The 21150-nt window shown below is 44.3% G+C and overlaps 1 protein-coding gene across 11 annotated transcripts in view; it reads right to left on the bottom strand.

Annotated features, from left to right (window-relative positions):
* Positions 1 to 21150, bottom strand: part of LOC104010889 (uncharacterized) — a 106395-nt gene that overhangs the window by 30348 nt on the left and 54897 nt on the right. For 4 of the 11 annotated variants that reach the window (XR_015704468.1, XR_015704467.1, XR_015704470.1 and 1 more), the window contains exons 10-12: positions 15156 to 15245; positions 14411 to 14777; positions 4432 to 11714 (exon numbers count right to left, since the gene is read on the bottom strand). Coding sequence is in view for 2 of the 11 variants with exons in the window: in XM_087756124.1 (XP_087612250.1) it covers positions 1217 to 1288 (72 nt within the window). In the remaining 9 variants the exon portion in view is untranslated. The other 7 variants (XM_087756124.1, XM_087756123.1, XR_015704472.1 and 4 more) reach the window with 6 other exon arrangements.

Raw genomic sequence — 21150 nt, 5'->3', positions numbered from 1 at the left:
TGTGTATATCATCCTTGCCACTTTCATAATTAGAGGACATAGGCTACCATTAAAGTCAATTGCAAAGTTCCCATTGACTTCAGTAGATGTAAACCAGGCATTAATATTATGCTTTTCAGTTTTCTTGAGGTTTAAACACCTCATAAAATAAATTTACAGATGAACTAGTAAATGTACACTTACAAAGAAACCTCCTAAGGAGTCCCTGAAGCCATATTTTTAAATGCTGCTATTCATTCGGTTTATATCAGACAGATTAAGGGACTGTCAAGCAAGGGCGCATAGATCAAGAACAGTAATAAGAAATGCTGAAAATATACTCCAGAAATATAATTCCAAAAATACCATTTGACATATTTGACAAAACAGGCTTAGAATAGGGTTTTATATTATGCGACATATTTCACAAGCTCAGAAAACCCTATCTATTTATTTATCTGCCTATCCATTTCAGTGATCTGTAAATGAAAACATGTACAGTATATGCAGCAAGTTTTTTTTCCAGGAACCCTTTCAGAACCACTCACGTAAAAATGCAAGAAAAGCTAATTGAGAAAGAGAGAAAAAGTGAGGGGGGAGAGAGAGTCTAGCTGATGAGAAGTCAGAAATATTACCATCCGGAGCAGACATTTTCTTCCATAGAGCTATGTGCCCATTGGGCATAATTTTTGATCTCGCAGACTTTCCACATGTAAAACTCCAATTGACTTCAGCGCAAATGAATGAACTGCAGGATTTAATTAAGCCTGCTGAGGTTTGAAAAACAATCTCATATGCTGCCTGAACATTTCCATGAATTTCAGAGATTTTCGAGATAGTTTGCCTAATTCATTGCCAAATAATCATTTATAAATAAGTATAATGTGTAAATATAAAGTGAATATTAGATGATAAACAGATATAAGGAACTATCAATTACCTAACCTGACTTGATGAAGGCTTTATTAAATGGAATGTCATACATGACATTACCAAAGAAAGAGTTGTGATTGATGGATGACATTTGCACAATCATCCTGTTCCAGATACTCCTGGCACAAGCAGAAAGGCTCTTTTGGCAATTAATAACCACTTAAGAAATGTTTGCCCATTACCACACAGGGGCACAGTAGAAGAGGCAGGGATACTGTCCAGCTCTTCAGAGCAGAATTCAACTACCTTAACCTGGAGACCCTCTTTTCTTTTTCTACCATGCCCTGCTTCATTCAGAAAATACCTTGCACCTTCTCAACAAGTGAGCTAGAGTTCTGCAGTTACCATCCACCAGTTCTCCTTGGTGCTGCTTCATCTCAGAGCAGATCCATGCTAGATATAGGGATGAAGCCATATGAGAAAAAAACGCAGCGCAATCACAAAACTAGAGTCAGTGTTTCAATGCAAATACATGATGGAAGCATACTGAGGATGCAAAGATCATTCTGTTATTCTTAATTTTAGGAGACTTGTCCATGTAGCTTGAATATTATCTTAATGAGGTGTTTTGCATATACTCGTTTTTACAAACAAACTAATAAAGACTATTTCCACTATGATGTGCATCATACCCACAGAGAGCCATCAACTAGGATAGTACCTTCAGGCCTACACAGACTAATAGAGAAACGGACAGCAAAGAAACACAGAATCATGGACTAACTTAGATTGGGAAGGACCTCAGGAGGTCCCACCCCCTGCTCAAACCAGGACTAATTGCAACATTAGATGTGGTTGCTCAGGGCCTTGTTGAGGTTGTCCCACTCTCTATGTGTATTCAGGCTAGCGGCAAAGAGAAATTATGCTGGAGGCTTGCCAACAGCACACGAACGATAAAATTTGGGAGCCCTGAGTTGCATTCCAGCTCAGGAGGGACAGGCTCCCTACTCTTGGTTCCACTGCACAGCATCGCTGCAGCTCAAAGCAATGCCCAGGGACAGCACTACAGGTGTCACCTCTGGTTTGGCCTCCGGTGCACCCAGCTAGTGACTGCTCAGTCATTCTGTGAGGACGGTCTATGGAAAGTCTGATCACGGGAAGGAGCAGTGTGAGGCAGAGAAGAGGAAATCTCGGGATATATTTGCTGTTAGGCTTTAGTAAATCTCTATGCAATATTTGGTAACCGTGCTTTTTCCACGTCTTGAAACAGTCGACCAAATTTGAAAGGCTTTGTGAGGATGGCAAAAGGCACATACCTGATTCAAAGGCAGAGAAAGGTTTGTCTTTACTCCAAGACCTTTTAAAATACAGGGGTCAGATTTTTTTTTACATAAGCAGAAAAACATATTTTTTACTTGCCTTCTTCTTATAAATAGTTCAATCACTTTTCAATTCAAAAATTTAAAAAAAAAAACAAAACCACAAAAAAACCTAGAGACTGACTGGATAAAAATAAATTTAGCCTAAATACATTAAGTTCGGCAAAGCTCTGAAAAAGACGAAAACAGAATCTTATAACAGGAAGCGTTAGGAAACCTTCCTCATGGGCAGAGCTGCCCGTCCTGCCTGTAAGATTGTTTGTTAAGCACTTCAGAATCTGTAGAAGTGAACAGAACCACATAACTGAAGCTGCTGGATTGCATTTCTCTACTCCCCATTTCTGCTGCAGTATCTTACTGTTAATTATTGTTATAAACCACAGCTGGCTGGCAGGAGCACCAGTCAAGTATGTTTTCCTCTGGAACTAAACTCCAGGAAAAGAAAAAATTCTGAATATGCATTGCATCAGGATTAAAGACAAATTTTGAAGTTTGCTTCCAGAGAAAATGCTGCTGCATTCAAACACTATTAATGTAGAGGGGAGGGAGTGCCAAAGGACGAGAGCACTCCACAAATACAGCTGCAATTCCATGAAGTCAGAGCAAGCAGCTCCTTGCCCACAAGATGAGGTAAGTAAGGGATGTAGTGTAACAGCCCACATAACACAAATGGATCTTGCAGCTCTAACTATCTGGGCCGCAAGGCCCCAAAGCTAACAATATTAAACATATCATATGTATAACTTTTGTATTCAGCTTGGATTTTATTTGTGGATTTTATTTGACAGTTCTAAATCCTGATTTTTTAAAAGTATTCTTTCTAACGTTGTTATTATTAAGGGGTTGGGTTTTTTCTGAGCTTCCAGTAGGCAACATCACTAGCTGGTAAAGGATCACTGATGAACTCTCCACCCTGTCGTACTCAGCAGAAAGTTTGCTACTGATTTCAGAGAAGCAAGATTTTCACCCCACAGGAAATCAAGGTAAGTGGGAAATAATACTCATTTCATCCAATTAAATAGTAAAGCTCACACGTTTTCAGGACCTCAGTCCACAGACATTTCCTTTTTCTGTCAGAAAAATACAGTTGGGAGGATATGTAACATAAAGTACAAAAAAGGTGCTGTAACACAGAGTGAGACAAGGGGGCCAAAGCTGTAAATTCCTTCCATCGACATGGTAATCTGTATTTGTAAAAGGCCAATACTGAGCAGGCAGTAAAAACAGAAACGCATAACCACATCACATCATTCCACTGCCAGAAACATTCATACTAATTTCCACCATCAAACACACAGTATGATTACTTAAAGTTTTTTTTAACCAATCCTACTTATAAAAACAAAATCCTCAAGATGGTATAACTTCACATTTTCATATTTTGTAACATGAATATACAACAAATTGGCAACAATCTATACCTTGTGTACAAGCCTCCTTCAGGGTCATTAACACGGAATCAACTCCTTGCAGTAAGTAAACACTTCTTTTTCTTGGTTTTTATGTTGAAAATTGAAAATTAATCTTGCAAGTCATTTTGAACCAGCAAAACAGGGTTGACAAAGCAAGCACTGTAGTCTGATATCTTTTATTAGGCCAACTTCGAGTTCAAAAATATGCAAGCCTCCTTGACCACACACAAGTTCATGTATGCAGAACTCCAGGCTGGATCCATAAAGTGTATTAAACTAGTTGCTTTGTCACTACATATATGTGTATATATATATAATGTATATGCATACACATTTGAAAGGCTTCAGAATAAACTCTTCATTGATACAGGCTTAAAATAACAACTCTGAAGGACTTCTGTGTGTTGGCATGTAATCTTGATATATATCACTGGGTTTAATAAAGAAAATTTAGCAGCACACAAAACAAATCCTGCTTCAGATTTCTAATGAGGTCTAATTCCTATGAAAAAACTCATGACTCTTACTAATAGTGTTAGCAACCATAGGTTCTTTGCTGCTAATAATAACAATGAGAATACCCAGCAAAGATAGAGCACTGTGTTTCACATCAAGTGTTTTACAAGGAACAATACAGAGGGTCACTAACCTTGTAATAGCTATGATACTTTGGGATGCTCTATGCAGGTAAAACCCACTCTAAATGGAAATGTCCCTTCTACATAAGAATTCAAATGTTTCTAATGTTGCTACGTGTCCACAACAAGGTGTGTGCATAACCTGCTCACCTCCACTTTTCCTCCCACAAGCATGTAAACAGATCACCACCCAGTTCTTCAGCGGCTCTGAGTCCACATGGCAAGCCTTCCACCTGGGGAACAGAAGGGCCGGTTGTGGAAGCTACATACAAAGAACCTATCGAAGCATTACAGTGACGAAGGCAACCACTCCTTTTTCTTCAAGTTCTAGCACCTGTGAAACTCTCTCTGGGTGTTTCGTTAGGAGTGCAGGCACACCAGCAAATGCGAGCTAACAAAGACTGGAATAAAGTCTGAAGAATCAGTGTCCTTCAAGCCTTTGTGGTACCAGCAGGAGTACTGCTTCGTAAATGTGAGTATCAGTGATTGAGTGGTGGCTCTACAGCCCTCAGCTACTGGAACTGTGCCAGCACTTGCTGTGGCGGTACCTTGTGTTCTGGTTGTATATGCCTTGAGATGGGTTGGTGGATCTAGTTTGATAACATCAAAGGTGGCTCTGATAAAGTCTGCTAACTCATTTCAAATGAGTTTGAAGTAGGGGCTACGTCTTTTTAGGTTTGATCCTGAACAACAAAGGCTGTTTGAGACCAAAGAGCATCACAGATTTGCAGAAGATCTTTGTCTGGCTAAGGCAGTATGTTCAAGAAAGATCAACATTTTGATCCTTCTACCAGTGAGCTGGGTCAGGAGAAAAAATATTGGTAAGTGGATATTCTGATTAATAAGAAATATGAAACTACCTTTAGAATAAATGTAAGATGTGGCCTCAGTGTTACCCTATCCACCTGAAAATAATATGGAGGATTAGACATAAAAGCTAGAACTTTATTTATCCCTGAGCTGAGGTAATGGCTACTAAAAATGTGGATTTCATTGACAGATGATTTAGTGAACATGATGACAGATGCTCAAACGTGGCTCCATTAAAGATAAAAGTAACTTGCTTAAGTCTCATGAGGAGGGATTTTTTCTTATTGGTAGAGGATGTATGTCAAGACCTTTAGAAACCTAGGACACATAATGAGAAAATAACAAAGAATCAGCACTCATAAGTGTCTGGCTGAAGTTCCCACTAAATGGGCTTTGATAGATCGTTTTTTCCAACAACAAAGACACCAGAAGGATTGGCTGGATTGTGGCTCCTCACTGCAACCTATGACAAAAAATACTTCCTGTAGCCAAATGGAAAGCCAAGGAGAGGACTTTCTCCCTAGAAATATGGCTTTTTGCACTTCTAGAGTGAATCTAGTCCAGAGATATCATCTGAGAACATCAACACCATCAGGGGCAGAAGGACGAGAAATATAGTATCAGATGAAAATATTGGAACATTATGTTCCTTGAAGGTGACAGTTTTATCAGTGACTGGGAAATACTGAAGATCTAAAAACTAAAATTAGTTATGCTTTTGCTTCTGAGAGTTCAACCTCCACTGTCTGTTGCAATGCCAGCTGCAATACACCGGCCCAGTTAGCCTCAGTGTTTTGTGTCCTGTTCTTGTTTGCTATCAATGAGGGTGACTGAAAGGCCAGCTAAGAGCTGTCCTCCCTTTCTCTGTGGGCCTCAGTGACAGCAGACTGCTGCTACAGCACTGGTCTTCTAGAAACACTGGTCTTGGGTGCAGCTGATGACGGCGGGTGGCCTCAGCCCTCTCATTAACAGGACACTAGAGGAGCGAAACAGATACTTGTAACGTGGTTGTTCTCATCATAAAGAAAATGTCAAAAAACAGGTCAGATGAATAATTCCCCAGAATTACCTACTCCTCTCCATTAACCATAAATGTTACCTAAGGTGATGAGCTTAGATACAAACATCCATATTGCAGACATCTACATTTAGATTAGAAGAATCCCACCCTAGACATCTGCATTTCAGAAGAAGAAAACATTGCTGCATTATGGCACAGATGCACCTAGGTGATATTATCATCACAGTCTTCCACATTACGAAGACTAACAATTTTGACTCCCAAGTCTTCTCTGGGCATTCACAATGAATGACAAACTGCACATTTGGAAGGAATGTGGCCTATTCCTTAAGAGCAGAACATAGATTATGGCCACCGTGTCATATTTCTTTCACATATGGCTTAAAGCCTCGGAATTTCATAAAGCTGACCATTAAAACAAATTGCACATATATTAACTACTATTTTATTTATTTGCCAACAAACACAGAGAAACACCTACCGTAACAAAAAATATAGCAACTATGAAGTACAGTAGTAACAAGCTATCCCTAACTAATATATCCAAGCAAACACTAGGGCTGACCTACTTCTTTGCCAAGGAACCAAAAGGCAGAGATTTGCAGAGTTTGGGCCTGCTTTTCACCATTGGATGGAGTCCTGTGCAGAGAAAGTATATGTTCTGTGATTTAACAGACTCAGAGAAAAATAAGCTTTTTATCTTGCTTTGTAACAAGATTCCTCCATAATATTTTCATAATTAAAAACTAGTAGTAGGCAGGTGAGAGGCAGAGCTGTTCCATGTGAACAAAGAGATGAGAAAGGAAGGCGTAATTGGGGCTCCTACTTCCAGTTCCTACTGCACAAGCTATAAAATTGCTGTAATGTCTTTCTCAGAGAGCCTTATTGTGTTATTTCATATTGTCTTCCAAGCTAGAGTAGGCCTACAGACCTCCTTTGATATGTTAACATTGAATTAACATTAATTAATGATGAATGGTACAATGAATGTCAGCTGACCAAATGTAGATATCTACATAAGAGTGAGATGAATTGTCTCTAAGCTCCATTGATCGTATTGACCAGTTTGACTACAAAAGGCATTTAGACACCCAACTCACATGTGGACACCTACATTTACCCCAAAGGTATGCATCTAAAATCTCTCCCCAGGCCTCACAACTCTCACTGGCAGATAGGTGAATATTCCAAACCAGCTTAGTAATGAACTAAATGATCTTAACAAAATGGAGAAACGGTCTGAAAACAATAGGAGGCAATTCTACTGAGACAAGTATAAAGCTCTACATTTAGGCAGCACATGAAGGATGGGGAATGATAGGCTAAGGAGCAGTTCTGAGAAAAATACCCTAGGATTATAGCTGAATAATCTGAAGATCAATCAACAGTGTCATTTCATTATGAAAAAAAGCAGTCATCGTATGATGGGATGTACACCTGAAAAGGGATATGAAGGAATCCTTCCATTCTGTTTGGCACAGGTTACGTCGCATCCGGTTTTGGGCACTGCACATCAGGAAAGATGGAAAATAAAAGCAAAGCTGCAAGAATGGCTAGAGGTCAAGAAAAATAAGTTATTCTCAAGCCATTTCAAGTCAAGATCCAGAAGAGGCAGCAATGGGCTTAACTTGCAGCAAAAGAGATTCAGGTTGCAGATGAGGCTTGTACATATAACTTGCATGTGACAAAAAGAGTTCTCTAAAATCATTAAACACTGGAGTGAAACACCTTGAGACATTCTGAAATCTCCATTCTTGGAGGTCTTGGAAAGCAGGTTAGTCAAATATCTGTTAAGGAGAACATAGGTATATTTCATTCTGCCCTGATCAGAGAGAAGGAGTAAATGACCTCAGATCTGCTCTAGCACTGCTTTCTATAATTCTGTGATAAATATCCCAAAGTCCTTCTCCAGAGGGCTGCTCTTAATCTATTCATCCCCCAGTCTGTATTGATATTGGAGATATCAGTCCTCAAGTCCTCAAGTCTGTCAAGGTCCCTGTGGATGGCCTTTTCCTCTAGCAAATCAGCTGCACTGCTCAGCTTGGTGTCACCTGCAGACTTTCTGAGGGTGCGCTCAAGCCCACTGTCTATGTTGTTGATGAAGATATTAAATAGTATTGGTCCCAGTACGGACCCTTGAGGGACACCACTTGTTATTGGTTTCCACTTGGACATTGAGTCATTGACTCTAACTCTTTGGACACGGTCATCCAGCCAATTCCTTATCCATCTAACAGCCCATCCATCACACCCATAGCTCTCCAATTTAGAGGTAAGAATGTTGTAGGGGATCATACCAAAGGACTTACAAAAGTCCAAGTAGATGATATCCGTAGCTCTTCCCTTGTCCACTGATGCAGCCACTCCATTGTACAAGGCCACTAAATTAGTCACACATGATTTGCCCTTGGTGAAGCCATGTTGGGCCTCTCTAATCACCTCCCTGTCTTCCTGTCCTCCCTGTGTTTTAACGTATCTTCCAGGAGGATCCATTCCATGATCTGAGTGAGCACGGAGGTGAGGCTGACTGGTCAGTAGTTCCCAGGGTCCTCCTTTTTACCCGTTTTAAAAATGGGTGTGATGTTTCCTTTTTTCCAGTCACAGGGGACTTTGCCTGACTGCCATGACTTTTCAAACATGATGGAGAGTGGCTTGGCAACTACATCAGCCAATTCCCTCAGGACCCTGGTGTGCAGCTCTTCCGGTCCCATGGACTTACATATGTTCAGGTTCCTCAGGTGGTCTCAGACCTGATCTTCACTTACAATGAAAGGGACTTCATCCCCCCAGTCCCTGACTTGAAGTTCAGGGCCTTGAGAGATGTGGGAAGAGAGATTACCATTGAAAACTGAGTAAAACAATTGTTGACTACCTCAGCCTTCTCCACATCCGTTGTCACTAGTTCTCCTGTCTTATTTATCAGGGGGGGTGGTACCACTTGCAAATTAAAAAAAGTGCATAACTACATTATTGTTCAATCTGTAAATACAAACTGAGGAATTTCATCATTTGAATGTATAAAAAGCAGTCTTGCATTTACACCCACACTAATTACTTAGTATAGTAAATATATGCATATTACGTAGCAAATAGTGATACAAAACCACGCATGCAATTTCGTGCAGTATTTTTGCATCTTTTTAAGTTGCCTGTAAATTCTCTGAAGCACAGATACCAAAAACTTGAAAGAATGCAGCAGTATCGTCTCTGTCATATGTAAAGATCACTTTCATTTTCTTCAGTGACTTCCCTGCAGAATAATGTTAACACAGACCCAGAAGTATGATCTCATTCTTTGACCTTTGCAAAACAGATGAGTTGGGGGATCACCACGAAAACAGCAACTTCATAATCTTTTAACATGGTTCAGAAACTATGCCAATCATTTGCACTGAATTAAGGCAATTTTCTGACATTATATTTCAATAACCTTGTGCCCAGGGTCGAAAAAAATACCTTGTAAGTTGTTCTAGATGGCCCAAGCATATACCCACCACTTCTGTGCGGTCCTATGGCAATACTACAGAGCCTTCCAGCAAAGCAATGTTTGGGAGGAGGAGAAGTATAAACATAGCAATTAACATTTTAAAGCCAAGTGTTCAGATATAACTGTGTGGGCTTCACCTGCCTATGCTTCTTCCTTTCTGCAGTGAATTGTCTTGTTACTGTTTTCTGTTTCTCTGGAGTTTTTACGAAGTTTTAGAACTCAATTGAATTTCCCCATTCAGTTTCAGGACAGACAGTCTTATCTGCATCACAGAACTCTGGGGAAAAAGTCTAGCGTAAACGGCGTGTCTCATGCTCTGCATACTGCTATAGTTGGATACATACAATAGCTCTCCTCTGCGCCTTGGGAAAACCCCTTTGAAAATTGTTGTTCAGCACATTGGGCTTTTATATACCAAGCCTAAAAGAGTAGTCACACATGCAACCAGACTTTAATATTCATGACCTTATAAATTAACAAGGTCATCACATCTATCAGATTACAATAAAATCCCCAGGACATTTTTGGCTTCTATAACCCCTCAAGTAGCAATGTAGAAGCCAGTGGCTCCGGGTCAGGCGCTGTCTTGTGGAACTCCATCAGTGACGCTCGCCATCCAGATCCACAGATATTGTAGCGCAGACAGCTTAGCTCTGTTATCAGGTCAAAGACATGCTCAGGATTTGTCCACACAAGGCAGTTTGAGAAAATTAATCTGGATCAACCAAGTGAAGTAAACTATATTGGATTTAAACTCTGAATAAGTATTGCACAGGTGCTTAATACTACTTAGTAAATCTGCATTAGAAATGTATTGAGATTAACTTCTGTGTCTCACAGGTAGGACTTTTTGATGCCAAGAACTCTGACAGTGGCTGTTTCTTAATAGGAACTCCCTAATGCGAGCCATAAAGCCTTCCTTCTTCTTAAGATTTTTGCAGGGCTAGGAGGGGCTCTATCTAAACCTGCAATTCTTAACTAGGCAAGAAGAGGAATGATGGCAGTTATGAGAGAAGTGATATACCCAGCAGATAAAAAGCTCATTATTATATATGAGGTCATAGTGGGAGGCATTTGGATACTATACGTTTAAATAGTGCCCTGCTGATATCAAGCTTTCCTAAAATTCAAATCAACTGGGCGTTCCCAATGTGGAGATTTTGCCTCTCTTTTCATAGCAATTAATAGATACCAGAAGTGATTCTTTATGCACCTGGCACAAAAAGCAAAAATTGCGTAACTTAACACTAGACATCTAAAATACAGATGTCTACCTCTGACCTGTCAGATCATGTTCTACACAAATGGGTATTTCTGGCTGCAACACCTCTCTAAAACAGATTAGATGAATTATATACTCAAGGTACCTACTTCTCTCTTCTGACTATAAAGAAGTGTGATGTGACATGGTGTGCAATGTACACCTCTAAAGATAAATTACATTAATGTGTATCAAGTTTTCCCTAATATTTGTTTCATCTTGGCATGCCCTGCTGAGGATGATCAAGTTAATGACTGTAGGTTTCAGATCTCTGGCTGCATGTTTTATTTTCCCCTGTCCCTGTGTAGGACTTTTTCAGTGCATTTTCATTACATATCTGATTGAAAGTCATATTTTAATGGTTTATTTTCCTTTTGGTGTGTTCCAGCAATCCAACAGTTTTCTTTTGCTTTTGCTACAAATAGTATGTAAACGTCACTTGGCTCGAGCACTAGTGTCTCCAGACACCATATTCACCTGCAGAAAAGACGGATGGAAAAAGGCTCTAGGGCAGTGTCTCACATCAGGTTGCTCTAGCAGCCCCACTGCCCGGACTGTGACACCACATTAACCCGGACAGATGTACTTCAGCTTGTGAGCCCCCACTTCTCTGGTTTGATTTCAGTCAGGCTGATGCCTCCTCTCATAGGCAGTGCCTTCACTTGAGGCCATAGTTTAGGAACTGCTGCTCCAGGCCTCATAAAGGCTTGAATTAAGTGTATACAGTCTTTTCTGGATAAGACTAGGTGGTGACATACTAATCTAGTTTCCTTCTGCAACAGGATAACAGATGGGAGAAGCAGGAGGTGTCATATCTTGACTGTTTTTGACACTGACATGTATTATTCTTCTACCTAAGACAGAGAAATACAGTTTAGAGGAAACTAGTATACGATGAGTACAAACTGGCTGGGGAGTCATTCACTAGAAGCATTTATCAATGGTTAGTTATTGAAATGGAAGGATGTAGAGAGTGGGATTCCCCAGGAACCTGTGCTAAATTTGGGCCTTCTCAATATTTCCATTAACAACCTGAATGAGGGAAGATAAAATATGCTTATTCATTACTGCAGATAATCCCATGCTAATAAAGGCTGCCAGCTCACTGGAAGGTATGACTGAAATTCAGATTATCTTGACAAATTGGAGAAAGAGTCTTAAAAATAGGTGGCAAATCAATAAGGGCATATGCAAAGTCCTGCACTTTTACACTGCACAAATACAGGCTAGGCAAGAATTGGTAAGACAGCAGCCCCACAGAAAGGAGCTAGGGGAGCACAGTCAGGATATAATCAACTGCGCTGCTGCAACTAAAAAATAAAAAGTAAATCCCATAGTGGGACACATAAAGAGTAAGACAGCCTTTAGGAAACTTGAGTTGTCTGCTCCCTCAGCAGCAGCGAGCTCTTAGCTGGAATACTGAGTCTAGTTGGAGATACGGCAAAAGAGAAATTGGACAGAGTTCAGAAAAGAGAGATAAGAATTGTCAGAGGTCAAAAAAACCCCTGACACCTATGTAGAGAAAGCAAAAGGGCTGGCATGGTTTAGTCTACAGATGACTACAGAAAACACGCCAAGAAAAGACTTCCAACATGAAGGATGGTTAAACCCTGGCATAGATTACATGAGGGGTGTCTGAAATCTCCATCTCTGGGTGCCTTTAGGAACAGGCTAGACAAATGGAAGACAGAGGGATAGCAGGTCATCAGGGCATAGGGAGAGGTTCAGTGATTTCTGAAGTCCCTTCTAACACTGTTTTCTAAGATACAGTCATTCTCCATCTTCTAAATTTTTTGTTGTGAGTAGTTGTGTTTAGAGTAATTGTGCAAAGACCAGCATTTCTCATTCAGCATCCTTGGAGCTGAATGAACCTGAGCTTTTTACTTGTTATAAATTCAGTAAGTCTGCTAGTTCTCAGAGTTCACTGCACTAAAGCTAAGGCAGTTAGACAGCCTGCTTTTATAATGCTTTCATTGAATAACTTTGCAAAGCTGCTACCTAGAGTCTACATTATTGCTCAGCACCACTTTGTTAATTTTGAATCCAGATCTGGTGACTGATTTAGGAAAACAGTTCAGCTAATCCCTAGTGAATAGAAATCCTCAGCCCAAGATTGTATGGCTCACCAGATTCCCACATGTGCAAATGCGGCAGCTGCCTTGCAAAGGGAAGTTAAAATATCCAGTACAAACTTTAGGGGGTTTTCACATGACATGCTTATTTTCCTTCCTCGGAGATCTAGGGCTCCAAAAGGAAGGAGTAGAGACAATCACAAACTTTCCCAGTAGACGACTTTTGTAGTAAGGTGGCAAGTGCACGTATGTATTCTAGAAAGCTCTTTGAGGGCAGCAATGCTGGCAGGACAACGGTCAGAGCTACTGTTAAAAAACCTAATTCTGCTAATTAGCCTTGTCTTGTTTCTTCAGTCAGCCGATACAACTAGCGTGCATGCCCATGTGATATCAATAACCTATATATTTTAAACTATTTCCATGTAATTGCCTTCTTCATGATAAAACACATTCAGGCAGAGTACTATGAATTATAATTCCTCAGTGAGAGCTTCTGGGAAGGCATGCGTTGTCATGGGAAGGCCCCTGTGCAGATTGCTTCTTGCCTGATAGGGAGCCCTTGGTTGACCCACAGTCTGCTGCGCTTTGGGAGACCACACAAGGCCCATTTCTTCACTCAAACTTGGCATGAGGTGGGCAAGCAGCTGATTTTCCTGGGATGTTGAGATAGGCCAGTCAGCCAGACGTATGTTATCTACTGTACCTGCTCCAGCAGTAGCCATCCAAATTTAGAAATAAATGAATAAATGTCATGAAAATAACTATTTTAATTATGGCAACAATGAAAAGTCATTTCTTCCTCAAAATTATTATAAAGACATAATAACTGCTCTCAGATAAGCCCTTCTGAGTGGCACCGCATTAGCGAATGGTTCTAGTGCAGCTGAAAGTAGTTTCTACTGAAGACACGCAAAACTTCCACCTACCCATACTCGTGAGAATATCCCTCAACTACGATTCTTTCTATTGTCACATTATTTACAATATGAGTTTTGAGAGCATTATGTAAGTTGTCCAGTTACATATTGATTTATAGATGACCCTGGATATCTCAGACACATGCCTCCTTCTTCTCATTAATCCCTCCCCACTTTTTTTCACTTTCCCCCTCCCATACTTTCTTCCACCGTTTCTGAGATTTCTTTGTTTTCCTTCCAAACGAAGTTGTATGGGATTAACCTTGGAGGCTCTAAGTACCTTTTCAACAGACTGATGCTTCTCTCCTGTTCTCAGGAGCTAAGAGATTTACTTCCACAATACTCTCACCTCCTGCCAATTACAAAATGGAGCTCAGTTCTCTAACAGTGCAGTGCAGGAGACTAGACCAGAACAGCTGAAATCCCTTCATCAGAAGCAGGATATTCTTGTCCAGGATTACTTTCTAGTAAATGTACATTTACAGATGCAATGAGAGATCTTTGATATAATGCCTAAGAAAAAAAATGAGGCTCAAAATCTAAAGCGACTCAGATACTTACCTCCTACTACCCAACAAGAAATATTCAAACAGGAGTCAAATGCCCAAGGATCCCAGGTGACATTTGGGGATCCAGGCCTATGGTCTCATCTGAGCTACTCAAGCACAAAATAATTCCAGATGCTCTCAGATGGATGAGAGTCTCATGTGGAAGACTTTGCCAAAGTTTCTGAACTAAACATACTTCTGGGCAGCGAATTAGGTGTTGCTGGTCTCCTTCCTGAAATCTGTATCAGAGACAGCCGACGTGTCCTAGAAGTGATGGTGTGTTACAGGCGGAAGGCAAGGGTCTGTACAAAGATGTGTTGATTGTGTTAACTTAGTCACAGTTTTTGTAGCGCCACGCGTAGTTGAGCCGCTCACTTGAGCTGTAATAAAAGGCAAGCTGCATTTACTAAAATAAGGTAACTATGGTGTGATGAGCAAATACTTTCTGAATATCACTTTACACTGACATGCTTTTAATAACTAGCAAGACTTCCTTTTCATATAACATTTTATAATTGTTATCTGTCTTGCTTACATCCTTAGGCCACCATGGCTATGACATGACTATCACATTTTATAAGCATGCTACAATTCTCCATAATCACTGTAAGTCAGTACACAGAATTATTATAATCAGTTAGATGGTTTGTGGACTCCCCAAAAATGATCCTACCCAAGTAAGCTTATAAGCCAAGTAGGCAACATACAAACAAGAACAGGGTGTAACAGCTGATAAAAAAGAATTTAAAAATGCTTACGAAAGTGAAGAGATGCTAATCCTGAGGACACATTCTTCTCCTTCAGATGTTTTTCCCAACAGCCTTTTGTTTCTTTGTGGGGAAGAATGACTGCGATATAAGGAAAAAGAGACATAACTGGTCCAGTACCTATAAGATAGATGCTGCCATGTCCAGACTTCAGGGACCTAGCCTCAAAGGTAGGATACAAAGTCCCAAATCAAGCGCTTCAATTTGCTGTGAAATACGTGCAAAAATCTGGACTCTCAGAAGACTGACAACTACGTAGTTGCACATTAAGTCACGTAGAGTTAGGTGATACAACAGGCCAGGCATGTGAAGCTTCTGAAATCTCGTTTCTCTCTAGAGTTTGCATACCTTGAAGCAACAACTCAAAACCAGTTTGAACGCTAGGCTGGAACCTAGGATTGTCCTTAAGCACTGAGCACTGCTAGTGTGAGTGAGCGCTTCCGCAGGAGCAGTACCAGTGCATTTGCACATCGCAAATCTCCCTGGCCACAAGCACACACATTTCATTACCCAAAATACTTTCATTTCTATCTATGCAGACGTACATTACAGATATTGAACAAAGTTTCTCCATACATTAGCCCTTTAGTACACTAATCTTTTTGGTTACTCTTCCCTGAATTCCCTCTAGAGCACTTATTAATTTATGACTGAGAAGTAATATTAACTAATCTATTAAAATGAGGAAATATACATTCAGATGTATGCAGAGAAACATTTTTTTTCTCTGTTTACACTTAATTTACATCTTGATGAGTCAAATCCCCACTCTTACATTGCCAAGTCAAATAAAATTTCACCGGCGATTAAAGTTGTCCTGTGGGATTGTACAAAACACACATCCTTAATGAATTTGATCCGCTAAATGCACATGGCCAAGAAAGAACTGCATTTTATATCTCTAAGCAAAAGTAATGAAGAAAACATCTTTTCAGAGCCACCGGCATTTCAGAGCGCAAATAATTTGCAATTTCAGTAGATGAGTATTGATATCTTTGATATAACTCTGTATAATTCTATATAATAAGTCTAAGTTATTCTCCTGGAACCGTTGTCCCACGCTCACAGATACATAAGGTACTCCAGCAGCTTTCAGCTTGCTTAGGAGCTCTAAAGGCCACGGCTGAGGTGCAAACAGAACTCTACTTTAAAAAAATAATTTAAAAAAAAAAAAAAGTTTATGGCAGTTTTTTATTTGTGTCTTTTGCCCTTTAGTTTCCAGCTAACGGGCCCGACCCGGCCACCCCAAAGGAAGGGGCAGAACGAGGTCCGTTAGCGGGAGGATTTCGGGTGGCCTCCCGGCGGGAGGGGGAGCCGCCGGTGGTGCCGCTCCGGGTGACCCCCGTGGGCCGACCGGAGCCGGCGGCCCGGTGCCTCCGGCAGAGGGGAAAAAAAGAAAAAATAATTAAAAAAAAAAAAAAAAAAAAAAAGAGGGAGGAAACCACAAGGTGTATTGGGTGCAGCTGCAGATAAGCCAGAAGGGGCTGATGTTATCAGCCGTCTTTTCGAGCTCTGGGCTAGATATTGATTTTTCCGTGGAAGAGGTGGGGGATGCGGACGCTCCTTGAACGCCGCCGCACGACAGCCCCGTCTTACCGGAGCGCCCGGGGGGAGGCGGCGGCTGGCGGCAAGGAGCCCGGGGAGCGGAGCGCCGGGGGCCAGCTCCCGCAGGCCGGCCCTTCCCCGCACCCACCTTCCGCAGCGGCCGCCCGGAGGGCGAGGCGGGCCGGGGCCGGGCCGGGCCGGGCCGGGGCAGCGGCCGTCCCCGCTGCGCTCCCCGCTAGGACCAGGGGGAACCGAGGCCGAGGCTCAGCCCCTCCGCGGCCCGGCCCGCAGGCAGCGCCCCCCTCCCTGCCCGGCCCGGCCCGGGCCGGCTCGGCTGCTCGCTCCTCCCGGCCCTGCCCTCTCCCAGCCCGCCCAGCGCTGCCCCGGCTGTCCCGGCACCGGCCCGGCCCTGTCGCAGCCCTGTCCCAGGACGTCCCAGCACTATCCTAACTGTCCCAGGACAGTCCCAGGACGTCCCAGCACTATCCCGGCTGTTCCAGCATTGTCCCAGCACTGTCCCAGACTGTGCCAGGACAATCCCAGCACCACCCCAGGATGTCCCAGCACTATCCTGACTGTCCCAGCACTGTCCCAACTGTCCCAGCATTGTCCCAGGCTGTGCCAGGCCAGTCCCAACCTTCCCCAGCTTTGTCCCAGCACTATCCTAACTGTCCCAGGACAGTCCCAGACTGTCCCAGCACTGTCCCAGCACTATCCTAACTGTCCCAGGACAGTCCCAGACTGTGCCAGGGCAGTCCCAGCCTTCCCCAGCTTTGTCCCAGCACAGTCCCAGGATGTCCCAGCACTACCCTAAGTGTCCCAGCACTGTCCCAGGACAGTCCCAGACTGTCCCAACTGTCCCAGCATTGTCCCAGGACAGTCCCAGCACCGCCCCAACTGTCCCAGCACTACCCGAGCACAGTCACAGACTGTCCAAGCGCTGTCCCAGGCTTTCCCAGCAGAGTCGTAGGCTGTCCCAGCACAGTACCAGCACTGTCCCAGCACTGCCACAGCTCCGCCGCGGGTAGCCATCTTCCTCCCACGTGTGCCCCGGGTTGTCTTAGGGCGAGGCTCGCCCGCCGTGTACTAGCCAAACGGTACCAAACGGAGGGACTTGGCGAGTGCACCCCTCGGTGACGGTCCCCGGGCCACGGGAAGGGTTGGTTAATCGTGCCCCGGGACAGCACAAGGTCACTGCCACAGAGACACAAGCGGGAAAAGGAGGCGGGGGCTCTGCCGATGGGACCCGCAAGTTGCTTTGCAGCCCAGCTGTAGTGTTTGCAGAGTTACCGTGGGCAGGGAAACGCCAGCAACGCTTCAGCAACCCCAGGAAAGTCCGAGAACGGACAAATCCGCAGCTCGGGGCGTCTTGTTTGCAGAAAATGGCCGAACACAAATTTCTTTTGCATTTTCCTCCCGGAAAAAAAAAAAAAAATAAGCTGAACCCGGGAGATAAATGACTGTCTGGTGGTAAATACTGACCAGCAGCAGCAGCTGGAGACGAATCACCAGACTGCCAGCATTTTAACTGCAGCGTTTAGAGGAGAGGGGGAGAAAAGCGAGATCTCCGGGCTGCCGCAACTGCCTGCACGCCCACTGGTTTCACTGGCTCGAGTGTCTGCGAGGAAAAGATAAGAGGCTGGTGCAGAGAAACAATTAAAAAAAAAACCCAAAAAACAAGAGCTAAGAAGCACTGATGACTTGACAGCGGCTGCAGCCCCGCAGAAGGGCTGGCGGCGGCCGGGGAGCGCAGCGCAGGTGGCGGAGCGCTCCCCCTGCGCGGCTCAGCGCGGCTCAGCGCGGCTCAGCGCGGCGGCGGGGGGAGGAAGGCGGCCGTGGGGCAGCCCCGGCCCCCGGGCAGCCCGCGGGCGAGGCAGGCGGCGCCCCGGCGGTAGCCACGGACCGCGGGACCGGCGGTGGCTAAAGGAGGGCTGCCCCGCTCGCCGGGGGTGATCGAAAAGGAAAGTCCGAAATTCCCCCAAACACGGGGGTTTCGGGTTCAGCGGGGCGGGATGGAAATGGCTGTCAGTGACTCCCAGGTCCTGAAAGCTTTTCTTGCTTTTCAGGGAGTCGGAAGTTACTTTTCGAGGTGGTGTCATTATCGTTGCGTATTTCCAATACACCGGAAAGTTTCCACCCGAGCAATGTGAACATTTTACGGTAACCCCTCGTTTTCCCGGAGGGCAAAAGTAGGGAAGCCCGGGAAGCAGCCCCGCAGCCGGCTGCCAGCGGCTCTCCGCCCCGCTTCGCCCGACCAAGAGCCGAGCCTGTGGAGGCGGCTTCAGCGCCGGGACCCCTCCGGCCCCCGGCCCCGCCGCCGCTCACCTCCCCGGCAGCAGAATCGGGCCCCGCGGGAGCTCGGCATCTGCCAGTAAATATCCGAGAAGAAGCAACCATCTCAAGCCCAGAAGGCGGTTACACTTGGGAAAAAAAAAAACAAAAACAAAAACAAAAAAAAACAGTTGTTGCTGCTTTTTTACAGCGATATTCCAGCCTTTTCCGACTCTGAACTTTTTTGCCTAATTAATTGCACCGTTTGACCTTCTGCTACAAGGAGGTGATTCTTCGCTTCTCTCTATATGTTAAATAACTCCTCGGGTGCCGGGAGAAATAAAAGTACCAGCAGACACCCAAGGTGCCGAGTATTTGCATTTGGTATCTTTAACGACGAGATTTAAAATCGCTTCGTTTAATTACACCGAATAGGAAGATAACTTAGGCGTCTGTAGAGCTCAAACTACCTGAATTTACACCCAAATCTACGCGAAGTTGGACAAGAAATGAAACCGGTAGCCCCGGTGCCACTGGGGCGGGAGAGGGACGGGGGGGACATAAAAATTTGGGCTTGGCAACACCTCCGAGGATAAAGGGTGTCCGAAAGCAGGACGCTCAGAAACCTGACATCGAGGGGACGAGCTGGCTGTTGAGCCTGGCAGGAAAGCGAGCCGTCACACAGAGATTTAGTTATTATCAGCCAAGTCTTTGGACTGGGGAACGAAAAAGGGAGAGATATTTAACGTTTGGGGCTGGAGAGAAGCCACCTCCCCGTGCCCCCGGCCCCGGTGCCCGGCAGCCCCTCTCCGGCCAGGGGCGGCTCCGGGGTCACGGCGGGTATTTCTGAAATGACACCCCCTGCTCCTGGCCACAGCTCTGAAATAATTAAAGTTTGAAAAAAAAATAATAAAAAAAGAGAAAAAGAAGAAAGAAAGAAAAAAAAAAAAAAACACAACAGGAAAAGACAAGTCGTCGCTGAGACACCGCTATCCAAACCCAGGTTACCGGATTTCTTTCGCTAAGGGCTGTCATTATTTGCTGTATATATCCTCCCGCCAGTCATTCGTGACGAGCACGTTTTAAAGCCTCCACTAATTTACACAGAACAAAGACACTTTCCAGCTACGCTAGGAAAGAAAAAGAAAGAAAAGAAAAAAAAAAAACCAAAACCAAAAACCTCGGCTCAATTAAAAATAACGATTTTGTTCTTGGACAGCTACCAGTTGTTTGCTTTTACCGTCCCGGGAGTTTCATTTAACCTCAGTAATCCCCTGAAAGGCTACAATCATTTTGCATACATCGCATCGTACCTTTTCAGTCCTGCAATACAGAGCAGCACCGAGCTGACCGCAGGCTGCTCAGATAGCTAGTTTGTTCGGTAAAAGAAACGTGATGAGGCGCACGGGGTTAATTAAATCTTGCAGAGATCCAGTTGGTATGAGCAAATATCATCCAGTCTTTAACAACCTGGTCGCGCACGCTGGATAGAGACAACGATGTCTGAAAAAATAATTACGAAATTACGCGGCTCTAGATATTAAAAAAAAAAAGTTTCCAGACCGAAAAAAAAAAAAAAAAGCCCCAAAATCTCGGTGGAAGCGACCCGTGTTAACCGCGGCTGCTGCTCCTTCAGCTTCGCTTCGACGCGCAGATCACGTCCGTTCCCTCCACAGGTTTCCCAAAACCTCGCTTTTCCAGCCCGTTCCCTGGGCTTGCCCGCACGGAGAGCCATTTGGGGGAACGGAGCGGGGCTCCGCCGCCCTCCCTCGCCCCGCTGCGGGGCTGCCCCAGGCCCCCGGAGGCGCCGGGGCGAGGGGCGGGGGCGGCCGGCGGGGCTGCCCGCGGGGCGCGGGGGGCCGGAGCCGCGGGGCTCCCGGAGGGCGCCCGGGCGCAGCGCCGAGGGGAGAGCGGGGCGCCGGGCTCCCTCCCGCCTCGCTGGAAGCGGAGACGCACCGGCACAGCCAAAACCCGTCTCACGCCCTCCTCCCTCACACCCCTCTCCTCCCCAGCTCTGTCTGATTTTTTGGTTTTCCCCCCTCTCTAAGCACAAACGCCTTCTCCCCTGCCTTTGACATTTGGGGCTTGCGGGCAAGGAGAGCTCTGAAGTGGCGGTTACCACCGCTCTCTTTCCGTGACACCACGGGGGAATTTTGGGGGTTCTCTGAGA

This window comes from Nipponia nippon, unplaced genomic scaffold, assembly GCF_047370975.1.
Source record: "Nipponia nippon isolate SJK-2023a ecotype South Korea unplaced genomic scaffold, ASM4737097v1 scaffold_2, whole genome shotgun sequence".
NCBI classification, from domain to species: Eukaryota; Metazoa; Chordata; class Aves; order Pelecaniformes; family Threskiornithidae; genus Nipponia; species Nipponia nippon.
This window is presented reverse-complemented; position numbering and strand designations above follow the sequence as displayed.